This window comes from Antrostomus carolinensis, unplaced genomic scaffold (assembly GCF_000700745.2).
Source record: "Antrostomus carolinensis isolate BGI_N321 unplaced genomic scaffold, ASM70074v2 scaffold78, whole genome shotgun sequence".
NCBI lineage: Eukaryota > Metazoa > Chordata > Aves > Caprimulgiformes > Caprimulgidae > Antrostomus > Antrostomus carolinensis.
Genome location: NW_010333432.1, coordinates 5,657 through 21,498, shown reverse-complemented (window position 1 = coordinate 21,498; position 15,842 = coordinate 5,657). Strand labels below are relative to the sequence as shown.

Below are 15,842 nucleotides of genomic sequence, written 5' to 3'. Positions count from 1 at the left end.
TCAGAAAGAGAAACTTTGTGGAGGGAAGGACACGGCTGCTGCCGGTCTCACCGAGGGCTGGAGGCTGCAGAGAAGGGAGTGGTGCTCCCCCCAGGGACCGACCAAGCCCTGCTGCCACCAGCCTCCAAGCCCAGCAGCTCATTTCCCAGTCCCCTCCCCGAGAGGAGCAGTCACCCTTAGGCAGCCCTGAGCGGCATCTGCAGGTCCTGCACCCAAACTGGTGCTGCCAGGGGGGTTCTGGGCGATCGCCCCGCGCTGCCGAGGAGGGAACGTGGGGAGTGTCCAGCAGACTCGCACGGGGGGAGCAAATACATCTGCTTCACCAAAGCAAATCCTCACAGCATAAACAAACAGGGACACATGTTTATTCTTTGCTCTATTCACAACATGATAAATATTTATTTCAAGTGAGCAGCTGGTTAGTTAGAGCTCTGTCTAATGCTGGGTTTGATCTATCAACCATTTGGACAAGAGAGGGGTTTTTTATATATTTATGGCCATGAACTGAGCTCCAACTGCTGTAAGACAGCCCTGAAACTCATCTAAGCGTGGGAAATATTCTGGAAGCACTGACAGTCAGAGTCGGTCTCGTTTTGGGAAGGACACAGCCTGCCCATCCATCACCACATCCCAGAGGCCACGGCACGTGATCACGGCAGGGGAGAGCACGCCCGGTGACACCAAGGACGGCAACAGAGATACTTTAATTAATTATGACTTTGTGTCTATGGGTTGCAAAACACCTGAAAACAGCCAAGTATCTCTCCACATCCTTACAGGTAACATTTTACCAGTGCTCTCCCTGGGAAGATGAAGCACAGAACCAGTCAAGGACAGATGCTGAGAGCCCCCATCTCTGTGTTCAGTCACAAAACCACCTCCCTCTCCTGGCACAGCGATGCCTCTGCCGACCCCTACTTGCCCTAAACAGAGACAGTGACCAGCTGCTTGCCCTGAGAGCTGGTTTAGCTCTGGCTGTGTCAGACCTTCCCGTGGGCTGGGGCAGCTCCCTCAGCCAGGCTACTTGCACTTCTCACTTTATCCAAATGCCTTTTCCCCTCCTCTCCACCTTGGTGGCCGGTCCGGGGTTTCCAGGCGTGTCCCGATGTGCACCAAACTCTGGCACAGCACTGCAGGGATGAAGCTCTTCCCTTTCCCAAACAGATCAAAGGAAGCACAGACTTTGAATCCAGAGAGGCCTCTCAGTTTTATTCTCCACCTTGTAATCTATTGTGATTCAGCCATGAAGCCCAGGAAGAAGCAGATAGAAAATTCAGCTCCAGCCCTTGTCTCCCTTCTGCCCGCAGCTCTACGGGCTCTGCCTCTGGCAGGAGGGACCCAGGCAGCTCCTCTGGGTTTTGGGAGCTTCAGAGAATGACACCTGGCTGCCAGGGGGGAGCAAAGCGGGGTGTCGGTGGGTCAGGATCACCCCTCTGCCATTTGGGGCTGCACAGGGATGTTGGTGGCCGGGGACCTGGCTGTGGGTGGCACATGGCACCATCCATGCAGCACCACGTCCCCCCTGTCCTGCACAGGGACTCCTGCAGCCTGGCTCTGCCTGGCCCCACGCACCCCATCGGTCGGTGCCTCATTAAGGGATTACACCATATTTACAGCAAATCACTACAGGAAAACAGGGCCTGAAACAGCACAAGAGCAATTAGCCGCTAACGAGTCTTCATAGATAATCTACCGGACACTTGTTTCTCACTCCAACTGTAATTGCTCCTTTAGCGGCAGCTCCAGCAGCCAAGATCCACAAAACCCCCTTTATCAGCAAAATAAATTAGTGGCTGCTGATTGCCAGCTCTGCACTCTGCAGGGCAGGGGAGAGCGCTGGAGAGGTCACTGGAAAGGCTCTTGGCAAGACACGAGGACGGGGAACCCACTTCCAACCCCAGGCAGCTTCAGAGGGTCACAGGGGGACAGAGGCTGGAGGAGGGGGTCACTGTCCCACTGCCTCCTGCACACCGGTGCTGGGGAGGAAGGTGCTCACTGCTGCTGGACTGGGACAAGGTCCTCGCCCTGGGACCTGGATCCACCTTCTGCAGCCTCGAGGCTCATCCAGCAGCACACCAGCTCCCCAGCACCATCCTGCGGGGCTCCTGGCACACGGGGATCTGTTCTCCTGCTCCCTGGGCTCTGAACCCCATTTCAAACCCCACTGTGCCCTACTTTGGGACACGGGTGTTTGACCTGTCTGCTCAGAGTCACCTCTGAACGAGCAGGTGTTTGGTGCTGGGCAAGTCTGGGCTGAAGGAACCGTGTCCTCGGCACCAAAAGCAGACAGAGCCCACGCGCCTCCCCCAGCACACACCAACTCACACAGAGCCACGTTACCTTCCAACGAAAGAAAAATGGAACAAACTGGTTCTCCTGCAGACTGGCTGGGAAGAAAAAGGAAGAGACTCTTGTTTCTGTGTGGAAACTCCAGGGAGATGCTCAGAGCTGTGCCGAGGGGCCAGCCAGGAGATGTTCAGGGAGAGCAGGAGCCGGCAGCTTGGCCATCAGACCTTCTCAAGCACTTGGACTCATCCTGTCCAGTTCTTCTCCCCGGAGCAGGCAGAGAGGGGCTGCCCTGTGGAGGGCAGGGACAGCAACTCCAGCACAGCTTCCCTGTGCCAACTGGGCACCAGCGTGTGGGTCTGCTGTGGCCATGTCCCCTCGCCAGGTCACGGTGCTCAGCCACAGGGCAGCTTTGCCGAGTGGTGGCAGGGAGCACCCATGTCACACAAGTGGGGCTCACAGGGTGTCTTCTGTTCCCACTCTTTTTTTTTTCCCCTTACTGCTGCTTTCCCCTCTCTCTGATTGTCCAGCTCCTCTACAAAGGATGCACCACCCTATTCCCATGCTCCAATAACTCCTGCTCCTCTGACAGCTTCCTAAACCCTGTGCTAATGCTGATGGCAGATGACAGGCAGGGAAAGCAGAAGCTCCATTTTAGGGAGAAATTCATCAAACCTGTTTACTGTTTACTGTGTCCCTCGTGTAGAGCCTCTGGGATCTGGAGCACTGATGCAGACACGTGTCTAGAAACACACTTGCTCTCTCTGGAGCCTCTCCAGTACCAAGGAGAAGAGGGAAAAGGCAGGAGCAGTGACAATGGCTCTCAGCTATGCCCACACACGGTCCATAGTGACTGAGATCAAGGTGACACCCAAAGCCCTTTGCACCAGACCCATGGAAGCCACGGACAGGGTCTTTCATGGCAGTGCCCAGAGACCAGGGGCTGCTGAAGCCCCAGCACGAGGAGTGAGGAGGGGGACACTGATGATGCTCTACAGTGTTATTTCACATGCCATGAATCACAAGGCACCTCTGTCCCCGCTGAGGGACTGGGACTGCCACCCCGCCCTGCGCTCCTGGGGGCTGGCACTGCTGCCTGGGATCTGAGAGGCTTTAGCTGAGCTGTTTTCTCTGCCTCTGCAACAGCAGGTCCACAGCCCCGCCATCCCCTCGGTGAGCTTCGCCTTGAACTAGATCAGGAGGCCAAGTCACTTCTCTGTTCAACAGATGGTGACTAAATCTCACCCACGAACACTGTCACGGTCCCAGGCAGCAGAGCCTCGCAAAAGCTTTGGAAATCCTGCTCTTCCCCAGCTCCCCCCTGCAGAGTTCAGGATGTTCAGACAAACTGGTCCACAAACACTGAACTTCCACCACCTGCAAGTTGACCGGCGTCAACTCCCAACCAGCACTGCCCTGGGAGCACCGCAGGACCCCTGGGCTTTCCTGCACTGCTGCTCCCCCCTCACACCTCCCTTCCAAAATCATCAGGACGGACCCCGAAGACCAAGAGCAGATTCAGAGACACATGTGCCTGCAGGTGGCCTTTGCTCTGAAGTTCTCCAGAGGCTGTTCCCTCCCGCCCAGCTCCCGCGGTGCTGGTCGCCCAGCACAGCAGCATGGCAATGGGGAGGGGGTGGACAGGGAACGTGCTGGGCTCCCCCAGAACATCCAGCACTCACAGGCTCCTTGGCTGAAGCCAGTGTCGTGTACATTCTACCCCTGAAACTGCCTCCTTGCTTTACTTTCACATTTGTGCCTGTTTATGAAGTAAGAGTCTGGCCCCTGAGCCTCCCGAAGGAGAGAAAAATGACTCAGCTGCTATCTCGAGGTTCCACCGACCTCTTTGCTAATTAAGCAACTCACACTGCACAAGCTACCAACTTGTTTGTAATTAAAAGCAAAATTAGAGCGTCTTAATGACGGCCCAGCTAACGTGGTGAATTCCAAAACCCAAGGCAGGAGTCTGCTCCTGATGGTGTCTGGTGGGATGGGATGGGAAGGGATGGATGACGAAGGGTCTTACCTTGGCCTTGCCTGTACTCTGCAGGATGTGCACCAGCGCGGACGCCATCTCCTCTTTGTTCTTCACGCTCAGCGAGGGCTCCAGCACCGAGCACAGCACCATGTAATTGTTAGTGATGTACTCGGCGAACTCTTTGTACATCTCCATGGGAAGAATGCTCATGCTCTGGTAGCGCGACTTGATGCGGATCATGGGCCCCGGGGACTTGCCCTTGCCCGGGTTGGGGCTGACCACCGGGTACCATTTCTCTACAAACTGCCGGCCCGTGACGGAGCTGACGGGGATGTTCACTTGCCCAATGAAATTGGTCTTGTCCTTCTTTTTCTTCTTGTCAGTCTCTTTGTATAAGTGCACCGTAATGTTCTTGAGCGACGGGAGGTTATTAAATTCAAAGTGCTCCCCCCAAAATACATTATCAGTTTTCAATTTACAGGTAGTTCGTGCATAAAGAACGTCATCCAGGCATAATTCACACAAGTACTTCTTCTTAGCTGGCAGGTCCTTGGCTTCAATAATCCATAACTTTAACATATTCTCTACCCTTCTGCTGTTGTCCTGAAAAAAAAGGATACAAAGAAAAAAAGGTCAATAAAAAACCCACGAAGCCAAGCACAACAAAACTGGAGATATGAGTTAATTATTTTGGATGTGCTAAATGAGCAGAGGCTTAATTACATTTTATTTTAAGGAAATACTGGCTCTCAGGAATTTGCATAATAACACTATTTATGTTAATTTTCCAAATATCTCCATGCTCTCCATGCCTGTTGGTGACAATTAATGTAAGGAACAAGGCAGATAAAACCCCTCCAAATCATAAATGTGCCATTTCCCATTCACTGCCAAGAGGGCCTCAGAAGAACCTCACTGATCATTAATGGCTTTTGCAAAACAGAAGCTACGTTGCAGGTATCTCCTCACCACCACCCTTCTTAGTCCAGCTGCTTTACAGCACCACTGGAGTACATTTTCTTTACTGCAACAGAGCAACAATAAAGGGATGTGAACACCCACCCAGGGATCACCTCATCCATGGCTGCAATGCAACCACCTCTGGCAGGGAAAGAAGCATTTACAAAACCTCGTGGTATTTTAGGGCAGAAGTCCAGAGCACCCAACTAAAACATGGAGAGGAATTTGGGGAGACAGGGCGAGTTCCACGGGGGAATCGTTGCAATTCAGAAATAGGAATTTGGCTTGGATAGCTTTTAAACAATAACAAAGCAAAGGATACTGTGGATCTTCAAGAGCTCTCCAGCGATGCTGACCTCATCCTGGAAGAATGTCCAGGGGCATCTGTTGCAGGAGTGACTTGAAAGATAAAGCACTTGCAGCTGAACCACTGCTGGGGATTCTGCAGTAACCTGTTCTGTTTGGAAACCCCTCACTGAAACAGCAACCACAGCTTACTCGGCTCAGCCTAGAAGTCTGGGCAGGAACAGTCCTGCTGGAAGTCCACAATGGGGTGCTGTAAGTCCACAATGGGGTACTGGAGGTTCAGGAAGGACAAGCAGGAACTACACAAGAACACTGAATTCCTGACAGAAATATCAAGTCAGATACTGAGAGTTTATTGTCTACGAATTCAAACCAAGATGGAAAGTTTGCCATCAGTTAATGGCATGTTTTGAGATGAGGGCACGCTTCCAAATGAATTTCTACTGAACACTGCATCTCAAAGCCATAGTGACACGCCCAGCCCCAGCTCACATGCCCAGGACTTTTCTCAGGATGAGTGTGACCACTCAAACCTTACACAGCTCCTTCAGATTGTTACTACCAGGCTGCTGCGCTCGGAAAGCACTGCAGTCACTGAACTCCATGTAGAGGAACTCGCTACTAGAGGCAGAAGTCCACCTCTCCTCCACAGCTCCCACTCTGAGACTGAAGGAAATCTTTCATACTGACATTTGGCACTGCTCTGGGAACAATCAACTGGGACACAGAGAGCTCCTTTAGCAACCCGCCAGGCCTGGACCTAACTCGTATGCAGCTATGTGGCTCTGACGGCAGGAATGAATTCACAGGATCCCACCATTTGTCTCTGATCAGCAGAAAAAGTCTTGTTGATGGAGCTCATCAGCTGTGAAATGCTGCAGCTGATTAGTCCTGATCAATCTTTGTTAGCTAACTCCAGCGCGGAGAGAAGCAGCTGTAGATTTTATTTTAGGATGTACTTAGTCTTGGTGGGTCATAAAACTGCTTATTGGGTGTCCCTGTGCTCTCGTGAAGAGGATTTGTTTCTGGAGATCCCAGAGGGGATGACTTTGCCTCCTCCACTGACTGGAGAAGGGAAAGCTACGTTCCACTATCACCTCAGAGAACTCACTGCGATTGGCATTTGAGTTTCTCCGTCGCCAAAGCGCACAGCGAGCGCTACCAGAGTCAGGAAGTGTGACACCTCAACTCTTCAGACCCTTTGGTCTTGTAACTTTGCTGGCAGCAACCTGACATCTGTCCCAGAGCTTCTGAGAGGTGGAAAGTCCTATGTAAGTGGCAAGCACCATCAGTAACAGAGCAAGACTGAAGATTCTTCAGGTCTGATCAATTCTTAGCAACAGCTGAAGCAGCATGTGCCGAGAAAAGAGGGGAAGGAATAATTGGCACTTGCCTGTAAATATAATTGTGGAAGAAAGCAACGTGGAGAAGGGTTGACCCACGGTTACACTTACTCACTAAAATGACAATACGTCCCCTGCTGCTGCTCTGCACTGGGCTAGAAAATGGATTAAGGAGGAACTGAACTCGAACAGAGGCAATTCCTCAAAGCCACTACCTTATTTGGGTGCACGGCACGCCGCAGGTTTTCCATCCATTTATCTCGCTCTGCTGCAGAACGACACGAGAAGCACTTACTTCCTGATGAAGTCGTCACCTACAGGGAGAGGAACAGGATTATGTCTTGACCAGCACACTGCAGCCTGGGATTCGGGGGGAGAGGGGGAGTGAGGGAAGATGCTGGTGGGTCTTTTGTTTTATTTTATTTTTTAAAGTAAACAGCTTTACCCAAGCATGAAGCAAGAGCCCCTAAGGCAAGCAGAAAAACAGGGCAACTCTGTATGTCACAGAAATAATCATGGAAGCAAATTCCAATTACTTCTCCTCTTCCACACCAGAAAACACTAGATAATGGGCCCCATGCATGTGACACTTTAAACCATCAAGTTCCACAACCTCAGATGAACTAAAGATAAACTGCAACCACTTGGCATTCCTCCAGATTCAACCCAAAGCCTGCGACAGCAACAACCCATTCCTTGTACTGAGCAGAACATCAGGCTGGCTTCACACCTTCCCCGTTCATCTCCCACTGCTTCTGAAGACCATGCCCTGAAGAACATGGGGCCAAGTATACACCCCCCAGTCCTGGCAGCAGGAAGAGCAGTAGCTGACAGCCTGGCTGGAGGTACTCCGGCGCTCACAGCACCTGCTCCCCAGCTGGGGACAACCAGGCTGGGGCTCCCAGACCTGGAGATGGCCAGTGACAGTCCTGCTGAGCCCTCCTCTCACCTCTCACACTTCCAGTATCACTCCAAGGGATCTTTCTGCAGTGTTTGTCTGACTTTCTCTGGCCATTGGGACTTCATAGCCAGGTTTTGAAGAAGCACACTCAACAGCAGGGACACTTCCAGTGGTGCAGATGCCCTCTATTCCTTATCACACCCCTATGACCACATGGAAACTCAACCCTGTTGAGGGACCACCAAAGCAGCCATTGCCTGGCAGCCCCAAGGACAAGAGGTACCAAACACTTCTTCCTATCTACCACACCAACCTCCTTTGGCATCAGTTACTGTGCCAAGGTCCACAAGGCCAATAGTCCTCTGCATCTTCTCACATTCACGTATCCCTCAAGCCAATGTCTCCTCCAGGCCTGCCTGGGCAAGCTGACAGACCACGACCGTGGAACCAGAACTCTGCCCATGAAACCCTCACCAGCTGCTCTGCCCTTCTTGGCATCTGCTGCATTTGGTGCTGTCCAGTCACATTCTTTACGTACAGGCCAAAGGGACCTGGCTAGAGCTTTAAATCACTCCCCTCTGAGCTTCACTTCCACCAGTCTCCAGCTGCAGAATTCTTTGCGAGAGCTTTATCATCGCGCAGCGTTTGTGTTTACAAACTGTTTGCTGGGTTATCTGCTTCTGGAAGACACAATCTCCTTTAATTTCATGTATCTCTCAGAAGCCAAACCTGTTCTTACAGCAGAGCTGGCACTTGCTAAGATTTGTCATTAGCCAACCTCCACGACGGGCTGAACACATCCCTTCCTTTGAGCACAGGCAGCTTCTAACCAGGACAGGATGACAAGAGGCTTTTCCTGTCTTTACGCAGCAAATGCAAGGAATCTTCCAACCCTTGACATCCCAGAAGCTCTCTGCATCACGCAGACCCACTTCCCCGGCCTTACACACTTCCATCCTCTCTCCTGTAAAACTACACATTCTTCTGAGCACAAGTCATCTTCCATTTCCAAGGAAAGAAGACTCCAGTAGAATGGTTTTTTCAGCATCCTTTCAGGCTTCAGTGTATTTCCAGCTTCTTCAAAGTTTCCCATGACAAATCCAGCCTGCTTCATCTCCTCTTTGCTGCTGCAGATGCTCATGTGAACCTCCAATCCCTGAACCTTCACAAACGGACTTCTGGTGGCTCTTGCAAGACTGTGTCCACAGCGTGTGATCTCTACACCTTGCTCTGCCAGGAGGTATGGCAGTTCTGCATCTCAATCCTCTGCTCAGAGTTCCTGCAACAGCACTGAAGGCGAGCACAGCCGTCCACCTGACTGGTAACAGCCCCCAAAGAGAAGCAGCACAGGGCTGCGTTACTGCTGACGTGCTGCTGCACCATCTTACCACTGAGTTACAAACACAAAGATCCCAGAAGTACCACTCGGCAACAGTTTTGAAGAACAGAACTTGGAGTGAAGTAACAGGGAAGATGGACAGCAAACAGCACTGGTGCAGCCAGCTCCCCAGTTGCTCCATTGATGTGAATTTCTAAGGCTTCAAAACTGTTCTTCAGGGAAGAACCTGACAATTCAGAACTTGAGCCCTGTCTGATTTGGCCTAATTCAGCTGCAAAAAAATTCAAAATCATCCACGTCCAAGTCCAAAACATTCAAGTCCCACCACTACTGGTACAGCCACACTGCTGCGCGGGTGCTGGAGCCCCTGGGGGGAACCCTCCCACTGACAATCTGATCGAGGGCCACGGAACTCAGCCCCACTGACCACTTAGAAATCAGTTACTGAAGGTGGAAGAGATCAAACACACCTTTCAGGAGAGGTGTGTCAGGCATGTCCTGTCAGTCCATCTCCTCAAAGCCCGTTCCTCACCTAGCTCTCTGTTTAGCTCTTTGGTTTGATGGGAGTTTGCTGTACAAACGCATTTGAAAACGATGTTCTCAGATACAGAGAATTTGTTAGGAGACTTGGAAGCTCTTCCATAAAAGAGAATTATGACTTCTTTGATTGCTCTTGAAAGATGCTCTCTTAAAGACAAGTTCTCCTTGATGACACACATGGATCCCACAGCTGACTAGAGGATTCGTATCCAAATAAATAAGCATGCAATTTAGCTGTCCTTCTACTGAATCTGTTAATTAAATGTCATTTTTTTTTACCAGCTATCTGTTAGGGTGAATATCTAATATATTTTCTTGCCACACTTCAGTCAACATATTATAATTCAGTTATCATGGTAAAATTTATGATTCAATTCCAAATCAATTACCGATTAAGTAATCACTCAAAACCTAAAAAACTCAGACTGTCAGACTTGAGGGAGAGAAGGGGAAAATCTTTCTGTGTCAGACACGAAGCCCTCTTGATCTGATGGGACTTGAAGGTTGTATCTACCATGTGTGACCAAAAATGTTAATTTTCCCCAGATCTGCAATAACATTCCAGCATTGAGCTATGATCTAAACATCATATGGCATTAATGATCTTCATGAGATATTAATTATCTTGATAAAGAGAATATTCTGGTCTCATCAAGATTTTGGATACGCTAGCATACTATTAATGTACAGAATAAACCCAATTAATAAAACTCATTAATTTCTAAAACTTTATTTATTCATATTCATTACCCACAGTCCTTGGATGGGTGATCTCTCAAGTCAGATAAAATCTTGTCATTTTAAGAATGTCTCAGGCACAGCACGGGTTCCTCAAAGCACGCTTCAAGGAATCTCACCAGTGTAACAAGGGAGGATGACAACCGAGTCACCGAGCTGCTTCACTCGGAGTGTTTGAAGGATTTGATGAGGAGAAGTTGGGGCTCAGGCTGGTCAATGCCACCCCACCCGAGTGCAGAAGGACAGACCGGCGCGGCAACGGCTGCTCGGGGCGTCCAAGGGCCACGCAAGCAACAGCGAACATTTGCACAGCTGGATTAAATTTAACTCTGCTAAATTTAGCTCTGCTAAATTCTCCCTGGCTCAGGCAAGGCCGGGAGGAGGTGACACGGTTGCAGTCGTAGTGGAGCAAGCCCAGCCCAGCAGAAGCTGCTTCTTTCTCCTGCTCCACATTCCCCCAGCTGTGTCCTGCGACAGCCCAGGCATGACCTGTGCAACAGGACAAGGCTATGGTCTGCCAAGACAGTACCAGAGCCCTTCTGTCCCACCTCCCCTGTCTGGCCCAAGTCACCAGGACCCCGAGGTGACACGGTTGCAGTCGTAGTGGAGCAAGCCCAGCCCAGCAGAAGCTGCTTCTTTCTCCTGCTCCACATTCCCCCAGCTGTGTCCTGCGACAGCCCAGGCATGACCTGTGCAACAGGACAAGGCTATGGTCTGCCAAGACAGTACCAGAGCCCTTCTGTCCCACCTCCCCTGTCTGGCCCAAGTCACCAGGACCCCATGGAGGGATTCCAGCAGAGGCAGGAACAGGTGCTGGGAGTCTGGACCCCAAGTCTCCTGTACTGGAGATGTCCAATGTAGATTTAGCGCCTGCAGCACGTGCAGTGGCACGGGATGATTATGCTGACTGGGAAGTCTTAGAAGAAGAAAGAAGATGATGTTGAGTAACTTTTAAAAAAAAAACAAAATCAATGAAGAAAACAAGTAAATACCGACTGCCAAGTACTCAGCAAGTCAGGGAAAAGCGAATTTCATAGAACTAAGGAAGCAGAAAAAATGCAGCATTAGAAAAAGCACGGCAATGCTGCTGCCTGCTCGCCCCGGCAGAGCCCAGCTGAGCGGGAGCAGAGCCGCGCAGCCAGCTTCAGCACGTCCCCATGCAGGGCAGGAGAGCTACAGGAGAGACAATGGCATTGTACCTCGTGCAGCCAGCTCCCTCCAAACCAGCCGCTTGGTTTTTTCCACTGCAGATGGCTTTGGCACCTCTCGCTTTTGTCTCCATGCGGGTGCACTGCCAGTTCTCTCTCTGAACCTGCGCTCTTCAGCGCGACTCCATCTGCAGCCATGTCAGATCCTCCCGTCTTGTTCTCCGAGCCATGGAGCTGTCCCAGCCTGGACCACAACCAGCTTCTGGAAAAGCTGCTGCACGCTGCTGTTGCTGAGGGACCCCAGAGAGGACGCTGAGCCAGCCCGGCCAACCGAGCACCAACATCTCAAACGAGAACAAAGAGACACCAGCCAGCTGGAAATGGAGGCAGCTGTCCACTGCCGACCACCCCACCGCAAGGAGAAGGCAGCTCAGAACTGTGCGAGGCTGGCACTGCCCAACAGCAGCAACGCTTTGCTTCTCCACTGGAGACAGCAAACTTGGCCGTTCCTGACAGACCTCCCCAGAGAGCAGATCCACGATGGCCTCCAAGCGCAGGGACGAGGCACCATCACCAACCTGCAGCACCTTCGCAGTCCCCTGTGCAGAACACACCTCCTCCTCGTGAGGGTTCTCCTCACCTTCCTGACTCTGGCAGTAACTTCTCACTTGACATTCTTAGTCAGGGCTCCTCTCCCAGGACATCAGCTGAGCTTCTCACTCTTCAGCGTTCCCACACACAGCAGTGCCCTGGCTCCTGGCCATCAGCTTCAGTTTTCCTTTCAGGCTCGTGCAGACTTCAATCAGAGCTTTCCCAGTTCCAGGCCACAGGAACCACCACAGGTTTGACTGCTCTTTGCTGAGCTTCCACTGCAAGGCGGCCACAGCCTTTGCCAAGTCTTGGCTGTCCCTTCAGACAAGCCAAGACAAGCAGCACTGAGGGACTTGGGATCACGGACGGGACCCTCAGGACACGGGAATAACTGAAGGCAACATTCAAGCACAGAGGGGGAGAAGATGCACGTGTGGTTTTGTCTCTGTTGCCTGATGTGGAGAACCATGTGATGAAGCTGTGCCAAGGCAGGTGGGGGTCTGGAGGGGCCAGCAGCAGCCCCCAGCCCGTCCCAGCACACGCTGCTCCTCTGCCTGGGCGCAAGGCACAGCCTGGGCTCATCCCTCCCGCCCTGTGCTGCCTGAAGCCAACACCGACCCCTTCCCTCTGCCCGCTGGACCCGAGCGCACGGCGCGTGGTGGTCACTGCCCGCCTGGGAGATCTGCAAACTCATCTCAGTGCTGACCTCACTCTGAATTTGGAAGATTCTCTGGAGACACCAGACCCATGCAGTAACGCCACACGCTGTTTAGCTCTCACCTCACTGCTTCCCGCTGGAGCTCACTGATGAGTAACCATCAGTTCCAAATCAACGTCCCTTTTATTTTCTGGCATTCTTCCTTTCCTCTGCAGGATTTGCAGAACAGCAATTAACGTCTTCTTTTTTTCTCTATGACTCTTCTTTATCCAACTCACTTAAAAATAAAATCTTCTTCCTCCTCACAAGTGCATGACTTGTGTAATTTCCCTCTCAGTCAACTTTCTACAAGTACTGTTCATATCCCTTCCTCTGCTCTTGGGCGCTGAACAGAAATGGTAAACAACTCATATTATGGATGTCACATCTATTTTCCATCTAGCTTCATTTTATCTTTCTTGAGTGGAATGTAATAGAGGCCATATAATTCACAAAACTGTTCTCCTCCTGACCTGCTGCACTTGCTCAATTCTACCGAGAACGAACACCACTGGAAAATTTATACCTCAGAGTTTATGTTTGGGGCTGCTTTTTGTTCAGACTGGTTTTGTGTTACCTGCTTATATTTTCAGGAATGGATCTTTTAACCCATTTCTTCCCAAGTGTGCTAATTTCAGTAAAGAAAAAAAATAATCTTCACCTCTCTAGTCTCACTCTTCTTGAACACTGCAAACCATCTTCAGACAGCACTGCCCATCCAAAAGCCTGCAGTCCCATCACCGCCCTCCAGTATGACCCAACCATGGACAGGCAGTCTATCTGCTCTTCTGTGTCCAAGCACAAACAGGTCACCTTCTCTTCATAGAACCACAAGTATTGATCACCTTATTACTGTAAGAAAACCATTTCCCAGTTCTATATCCAGCCACTGCCAGAAGCAATAATACTTTGCCATCCACGGTGCAGGACAAATGATTCCCAAGACATTCTACATCGAATTATCCAGCTACAGACTGGATTGTACGTGTCCTACCGCCTCCTGCTAGTACAGACCTAATCACATGCCACAACAGATGTTAAAAAAAAAATCAAAATACTCACAGATTTTCCTATTTACCCAAAGAAATGAAGCTTCAGTTTTCTAGACAAAGTCCTCAACACTCCCACTGACAACAGCAGGGTGTCTTTGTGACCATGTATAATGTCTCTGTGAACACCGAGTAGGGATTAGCCCTTTCTGATATCTATAAGAACGTAAACTACACATTTATTCTCTGCTAATACGTGCCCTTAAGTAGTTGAGCACCTGTGCCAGCAGCAAGATCTGCTGCGACAACGGTCACAAGGCAAAGAGCTCTGCTGCTGTGGGCATGATCCTCCTTGGAAAGACAGAAGTCATTTTCTGCTTATGAAATGGTCTCTGTGTAGCCATTCAGAGCAGAAATGTTTTACAACAGCGAAAGCCCCAGATGTCACCCCACACCTGGCTCCCCAGCCAGTCCTGTCGCTGGCAGGAATAGTCCCCAGGATGGACAGAGAGGCTTCTTACCTCAAAGCAATAGTCTTGTCCCAGGATGCTGCTGTGGACCGGCTTGATGACCACTTCTTCCTCCATGCTGAGATCCAGAGCCTCAACAGCACTACTGGGACTGAGCAAAGACTCGTGGGAGCGCGATTCTTTCAGCCTCGGCATTAGATGGGATCTAAAGGAAGAATGTAATGGTATCAGTGGATGTTTTCCTTCCCAGGGAAATTATTTAGTCCATCTGTTAGCAACAACTGCAGAATATTCCGGGGAAGTTTTTGCCATGAGATAACCAAGGGCCCAGAATAGCAGAGATGCTGCATTGTCCCATTTATAATTTGGTGAGCAGGTTCCATTACAGGCTGTCTGTTCAATAAAAACATTTTTTCCAAACTCCAGTGCAGTCAGGACCGTGTTATTAGAGGTTTGCAGCTGAACATGTCATTAACTGGCCACCACGCCTGCTGTGTGAGACCTTCCAGGTGGGCTGCAGGATGAGGGAGGCTGGCTGGCCCCAGTGCCAGCACAGGACTGGGTTTACACACGTGCAGGAGATCCCACTGGCATCCCATCCCACTTCATTTTGTGCTGTTTTGCAGCACCCAGTCCCTCCCAGCAGAAGAAAATTCCCTGCAAATGGGGAGGAATTAATGACACCTCCTTCTAACACCCCAGCCCTGCCCTGCTCAGGCACACAGTGTGTCTGGGGAGCGGGTGGCACTGCCAGCGCAGACACTCCCCATGCACAGGTCCCCTTCTCCCCCTCAAAACACACACATCCCCCCCAAAACACACCATCTGTGCCATGGTGTGTGGATCCCCACTCTGTAACCAATAACCCCAGGGCTCGTGTGCTCTCTCTGACTGTTACACACATCCCTGGGATGGGGACAGTGTGGAAAACAAGGCCATGATAGCCCCATCGATCGGTCTAAATGCTCCGGAGTCCCACTGGCAGCATTTAGCAGCAGGGAGCCCACAGCCAGCGAGCAGCACACCATTTTTGAGACAGCCAATACAATCAATGGTGCTGTAACTCTTAAAGCAAAACCAGAGAGCTCAAGGGGGCAAAAAAAGAAAAGCTAGCTAGGTACTCCCAGGGAACACAGCAGAACCAGAAAGCAGCGAGGGAATAAATAACTTGAGAGCAAAGGGAGCAGTTGCCTTCTCTATAGCCTGCACTATGTAAAATGTTCCAGCCAGCTCACAAAGGCTCTGATCCCGGGAACTCTGACCTTCAAAACCTCTGGCAGCACTTTAGGGTCTTCCAAAAAGACCACGTGTCCTTCTGTCTACAAAGAGAGAGAGTAGGATGCCTTCTTCAAAGTCACGGAAGGAGAGAAATAAGGGGAGTTGGAGATATTCTCAGAGTGGTCTGTTAGGAGTGAAACAACAATGCTCCCAGTATGTCCTCCAACTGCTTCAGCTGTGTGTGCTGAGTTCTGTCCTTCTCTAGAACACAGCTGACCAAAGCACGGAGACATGTCAATAGTGCATGCAAAATTCATAGCTTCCAGCGAGCCACACGC

At 50.8% G+C, this 15,842-nt stretch overlaps 1 protein-coding gene across 1 annotated transcript in view; it reads right to left on the bottom strand.

Moving 5' to 3' along the window:
* The window catches only part of LOC104529501 (disabled homolog 2-interacting protein), a gene marked incomplete at its 3' end in the record, with an annotated part of 28,631 nt that extends 14,144 nt beyond the window's left edge, over window positions 1-14,487 (bottom strand). The window contains exons 1-3 of the mRNA XM_010173839.1: window positions 14,338-14,487; window positions 7,089-7,187; window positions 4,313-4,867 (exon numbers count right to left, since the gene is read on the bottom strand). Coding sequence (XP_010172141.1) covers window positions 4,313-4,867; window positions 7,089-7,187; window positions 14,338-14,481 — 798 coding nt within the window. The remainder of the gene's footprint in view (window positions 1-4,312; window positions 4,868-7,088; window positions 7,188-14,337) is intronic.
* Between the last annotated feature and the right edge of the window lie 1,355 nt (window positions 14,488-15,842).